Source organism: Triticum dicoccoides, chromosome 2B (assembly GCF_002162155.2).
Source record: "Triticum dicoccoides isolate Atlit2015 ecotype Zavitan chromosome 2B, WEW_v2.0, whole genome shotgun sequence".
Taxonomy (NCBI): Eukaryota; Viridiplantae; Streptophyta; class Magnoliopsida; order Poales; family Poaceae; genus Triticum; species Triticum dicoccoides.
This window is the reverse complement of record NC_041383.1, coordinates 429,805,528-429,811,161: the sequence shown is the minus strand read 5'-3', so window position 1 is coordinate 429,811,161 and position 5,634 is coordinate 429,805,528. Positions and strand designations below refer to the sequence as shown.

At 43.1% G+C, this 5,634-nt stretch overlaps 1 protein-coding gene across 1 annotated transcript in view; it reads left to right on the top strand.

The window, feature by feature from the left end:
- LOC119364060 (3-oxoacyl-[acyl-carrier-protein] reductase 4-like) overlaps positions 1 to 4,099 on the top strand; it is a 5,868-nt gene extending 1,769 nt beyond the window's left edge. The window contains exons 3-11 of the mRNA XM_037629461.1: positions 202 to 255; positions 1,025 to 1,105; positions 1,207 to 1,252; positions 1,336 to 1,430; positions 1,521 to 1,553; positions 3,073 to 3,207; positions 3,291 to 3,384; positions 3,606 to 3,688; positions 3,776 to 4,099. Of these exons, the coding sequence (XP_037485358.1) occupies positions 202 to 255; positions 1,025 to 1,105; positions 1,207 to 1,252; positions 1,336 to 1,430; positions 1,521 to 1,553; positions 3,073 to 3,207; positions 3,291 to 3,384; positions 3,606 to 3,688; positions 3,776 to 3,808 (654 nt within the window). The 3' untranslated portion in view covers positions 3,809 to 4,099. The remainder of the gene's footprint in view (positions 1 to 201; positions 256 to 1,024; positions 1,106 to 1,206; positions 1,253 to 1,335; positions 1,431 to 1,520; positions 1,554 to 3,072; positions 3,208 to 3,290; positions 3,385 to 3,605; positions 3,689 to 3,775) is intronic.
- The last annotated feature ends 1,535 nt before the right edge of the window (positions 4,100 to 5,634 follow it).

Here is a 5,634-nt window from a genome sequence, read left to right as displayed (position 1 = left end):
GGTGTCAGTTATTTCTCAAAGATGCAAACTCAAGGCAATAGTTACTCCTAGATATGTGGTTGTATAATTAGAGCTTCTGTTTTTTTTAATGAAAGGTGTTCCACCCTTGTTCCATCTTTTTTGTTATAGCTATCTGCCTGCATATGCAAATGGCTATTTACTCCCATAACCCCACGGACCTAACACCGAGTTTACCTGCAGGTCCTAGTGAATTATGCACGATCCTCGAAAGAGGCTGAAGCAGTCTCCGAAGAGGTGAGCTGGTTAATTAAAACATAATATTGGCATATATATTTTGTTTAATATCTGTTTGCCTGTTTGTTAAATTGCATCATACAGTTAGAAGATATACAAAGACACAGTAACTGGTGATTGCCGTAAGGATTATTAAATAGTTGTTTCAGTCGGCAGTGCAGCTAGATCAGATATTTTCCTTGCTGAACTTTTCTCAGCAACTTGAGATATTTTAGTCTGCATTGTTCTTTCATGGTTGGCCTCGTGCAGGAATGCATACAATTTAGTATCGTTTCTGACCTCCTATCCGAGTAAGCAACAACACAGTTGTGCTGAATTTCCGTTCTCATTTATGATCAAGTAAACAGCACCCTTGTGTTATCACTTTCAGAAACCATCCAATGCAATGTGAAATATAGTCATTGGGTATTAGTTTCAATAAATTTCATTGGCCCATTGTAATTTCGTTTTTAGACTAGTGTATGATAACAATAATAGTTCACAAAAGCTAAAAGAAATAAATTGTAATTCTCTAATGTCGATTCACAACATCCAGATTTCCATTTTGCATAAACGAAAGTTTATAGCTATTTTAGCTCAGTTATGATTTGAAATTTGGTGATAGTTATCTACCTAAAAATATATGGATACCAGCATTCAGAAAAACGTTATTGGTTTCCGGAGAGGTATCTAGTTTTTTTGTTTATTAAATTACTTCCTTTTTCTTCATTTTTCTCTTTGCTAAGCCTAAATGCACTGATATATTTATAACATAATGCTATTTTTTCAGATTGAAGCATCTGGTGGTCAGGCTATTACCTTTGGAGGAGATGTTTCTAAAGAAGCTGATGTAGAATCTATGATGAAAGCAGTAAGTGCAATTTTTTCATGGATGAAAAATGTTTTTCCTTTTACCTATATATTGATCAGATTATATAAACTCGGTTATGATTAGTTTATGTATTTTACCAGGCTCTTGATAAATGGGGAACAATTGACATCCTGGTAAATAATGCAGGTAGGCACCAATGGTTAGTTTGCACCAGTTTAGTGTTCTCTTCTGTTTTTTTTTCTGTATGTGAAATAACATTCTGTAAACAGGGATTACGAGGGATACATTGTTGATGAGGATGAAGAAATCTCAGTGGCAAGATGTAATTGATCTAAATCTTACTGGTGTTTTCCTCTGTACACAGGTAGGGTTTTGCCCCTTTATTTGTTCTTTAATTTTTTGAAAATTTTGCTACTTGAATTATGTTTATGCTTCTTACACCTGCACATTACAGGCTGCCACAAAAGTAATGATGAAGAAGAAAAAGGTATATTTTTTGTTTCATTCTTTGAATTGGTTTGAACAATTTTGCTACCATGGGTTACTTCATTGGAGTTTAACTTTTCTTTTTTGGTATGCATTAGCTACCGGTCCTATTAAGAATATACTGCAAATACATACGACATATTTTGTCCATTGTTCAATAGATGTGTTCATTACTTTGCGCACTCTCTGATATGCAACTTTTGGCCTCTAATTTTTACATGAATATACATAGAGAATATATTGTGAAGTCATTATTCATGGCAAACATAATGGTACTGTTACCACCTACCAAACATTTTTTTTCCGCTAGTTGTCAATGTCGGAGAAGTTTGACTGCACTCTTTCTGAAGTGTCATCTATTTTTAGAACAAAGTTAGTATGAAAAATATGAGCTTGTAGTATATTATTAGGGTGTGTTTGGTTCCAGAACCAAGTGGAATGCCATGGAACCGTTCCATTCCTAAGGAATGGAATGATTCCATCTTGGTGTTTGGCTAGAAGAGAAGGTAGGATGGAACCAAAATTTGATGCGACGCCCGGACTTGAGGAAGAACGCCAAATTGACCACGACGGGTGGCATGACCTGGGCGTCAAGGTCAATTTGGACAGCGGCCTGACCTGAGTCTCTGGCCCTCTCGTATCTCCCCACGGCGGCCCGGTAGAGAGGCCGCACGGCCCAGCTTTCCGCCTTGCTGACGCGGAACGGCGGGGGCTTGGTGGCGTAGAACTCGGGGCGGTGGTCACCGGATGGATTTCTGCAGCCTCCTGGAGGAGATGGCCGGCTACTTGCACCGCCTCCACGCGCAGGTGCAGCTCAAGCGCGGTGTCTGGCTGGATACGATGCTCCCGGCGGTGCAGGACCGTGGCTCCTGACGCTTGGAGTGGCTGCTCCTGACGGCGCACGAGGCCATGGTGGCAATGGGCGAGGAGGGGAGGTCGTGGGAGCGAGCTGTTCCGCGTGGTCCGCTCGGAACGGCATAAACACGGAATATGCCGTTCGCTGGAATCGGTCGGCTCCGGTTCCTTTGACGATCCAAACTTGGGAATGTGCCCTGGGGACAGAACTGATCCTTGCCGTTCCACTTCATGACAGAAACCTAACACACCCTTAGATCTACACTTAAGTTCTGTCATGCTTCAAATAGCAAGTCGCCAAGTCTCCGTTGACCCCCAGACCCCTCTCCTCAGTTACAAGCTTACATTGTTTTAGTTCAGGACTAAGCTTAATTTCTTAGCTGAAGGAAAAGGAAGGCCTCCTTACATTGGTTTATTGTGTTTCTGAGCTGAAAGATAAAAATTATAAGGCCTTACCATGTTGCTAGTGCATGAGCTATGTGTATGCCTGTAAAGAGCCTGTAAAAAGAGCTACACTGCCAAAGTAAGAGTAGTAGTTTGTTCCTTTTAGTTAGGACTTGGGATACTTTTTTTCTTGCTCTGACATAAAATAAGCTCTGCGCAGAAGGCACCTCATTAAATTTTCTTTTATCGGTTGTAAGATGCTTATTTTATGTTTAATGCAGGGAAGAGTCATCAACATAGCATCAGTTGTTGGTCTTACTGGCAATGCTGGCCAAGCTAATTACAGTGCTGCCAAGGCTGGAGTCATTGGTTTCACTAAAACAGTTGCTAGGGAATATGCAAGCAGGAATATCAATGTGCACTCTCTGTCTTTTCATCATTAGCTCATAAATAAATCATAAAATTGTAAGCCAACTTCTGAATAGTTGTGAATACTCAGGTGAATGCAATCGCACCTGGATTCATAGCATCAGACATGACCGCGGAACTTGGAGAGGAGGTTGAGAAGAGAATCTTGTCGACTATTCCCTTGGGTATGCATCTTAAGCTGTAACCTCTGATTAAATAGCATTGCTCACATTCTGCTCCATTGTTCATACATCGTAGGTATAGCGAAAGAAAAAAAAACCCTTTGGAAAAACCTAAATGTTATGTTATGTACGTGTGTGTGTGTGTGTGTGTGTGCTCATGTGCACTGTATCTACCAAGTGAATGTTTTCAGTCAGCACTAATGCCTCATTCAACTTCTTCACAGGGAGGTATGGCCAGCCAGAGGAAGTTGCTGGGTTGGTTGAGTTCTTGGCCCTGAATCCCGCGGCCAGCTACATCACTGGACAGGTTGGTGCAACTTAGACGCTGTTTGTGTCATTTGGTTATATGAATTCTGAAATTTGACAGGTTTATTATTGAACTATCTCTTGGCAGGTGCTTACCATCGATGGTGGGATGGTAATGTGAAACCTTTGAGCAAGTTTGATGGAAGGTTGACATTTGCCCTGTGTAGCGGACGTTTTAGTAATTTGCATCGAACAATTTTGAGCTGTAGATTTAGGTTTCCTTTTTCGAACTTTGTAATCCCATGTAGAATAAATCAGGTGTGACCATGTGGGGAAGTTCAGATGTGTTATGTCTTCAGCATCCTTTTTACTATTTCTCCGTTGGTTTTCAGACCAATTTTCGAAGATCTGTAGGTTGCTGGATGGTTATTTTCTGTTTTTATAAAGGTGAGGTATGCAGTGAAAACGCCCATTCAGTGAAGACTTAAAAACTATTGTTGTAGGCCATCGGATCGCGATCAGAGGTGGGAATTCCACAAGCCACTTTACAGTTGTGCTGAAACCGCCCTACTAACAATAATTTGCTGAAGAGGAAATATCCCCTTCCTAGTTGTTTTCCACCGCCCTCCAGAGGCCGCGTGATTCAACGGCCACTGGCGCCGCAACTGCCGGCCACTGACAGTGGCGCCGCAACTGCACCCTTGCACCGTCCACCGCGTGATTCAACGGCCACTGAGTGGTGCCGCAACCGCAACCCCAACCCCGGCAATGACAACATGCGCTGGTGGCGCGGCGCTCGCCCCACGCAACGACGACCTGATAGCCATGGTGATGCCCTCGCGCGACAGCAGCCTCCGTGGCCCGACGCATGGGGCAACATTAACTAAGGAATATTAAGGCGCTTCTTTTAATAAAGAATCAAAAAAAAAACAAAAGTAAATTGTGAATATATAAACTCCATAAATTGCAGTCATCCTTGGAGAGTATCCATTTATTGTTTGTTGAAACGAAAGGGCTTGCCCCCCTGCCCCAACTTTGTATTAAAAAAGCAAAGGCAACCAAAGCAAACTGTTTAACAGCTCTCGGCTCCAGCCAAAGGTAGCTCCAGCAGACTTATTACAAGGCGAAGTGCACTAAAAGTCTGAAACATACTAGAGCGAGTCTAAGCGAAAAGCTCTTTTGGTGCACGACATCTAGTGGTATGCTTATTTGCACCACATCTTTGCATGTGGATCGCCATAGCGCATTTATGAACCAATGTATAACAACGCAGCGGTTCTTTTACAGCAGGTAGTATATCATGGGTGAGGCACATGGTTTGGTACTGGATTCGTTCACTAGTAGTAGCAAATGTTCCACGATCCACCCCTTAGTATGGCGAAATCTGGCACTGGTATTAACTTGGACCAAACCTGGCACACATTACCTGCTCGGCTGCTTGCACATCGGGTCCTGGTTGGGGCATGCACTCAATCAATGCGTGCCGCTGCCTACTAGTCTGGCCCCACACGATATGTCTCCCCACAGCACCAACACATAAATTCTTGCGCATCCAATAATTTTGATTAGTTCACGACAAACAGTCATTTGGCTCATCATAGTATTGTAGATCTTGCCCTCGCATAATGACTGATCGTGGATGCCGCGCATTTTTTAACAATCCTCCCGTAGTACATGCACTGCGCGCTAAACATGTTTAGCCAGTGTTTTAGTGCGTCGATAGGATGAACTAAGAGTTTGATTTATTTAGCCAGCGCTTGAGCCAATTCCACTTTCACGAGCTCGTAGCATTCTTTGTTTTGTCTAGTCTGTTCCGCCCGACGCACCAGCAGTACGCCTCATTTACTGTTCTTCTCTCCCTTCATCAGCACCCACCTACCCATAGGAGCTCACTCTGTGTTGAAGAACAAGATGACCATGGATCCGCGCCGCACACCAGCCGCCCATAAGGCTCGCGATCCATAGCCCCCGTTCTCGGCGCAACGGATGAGCTGCTTCAACCACCAG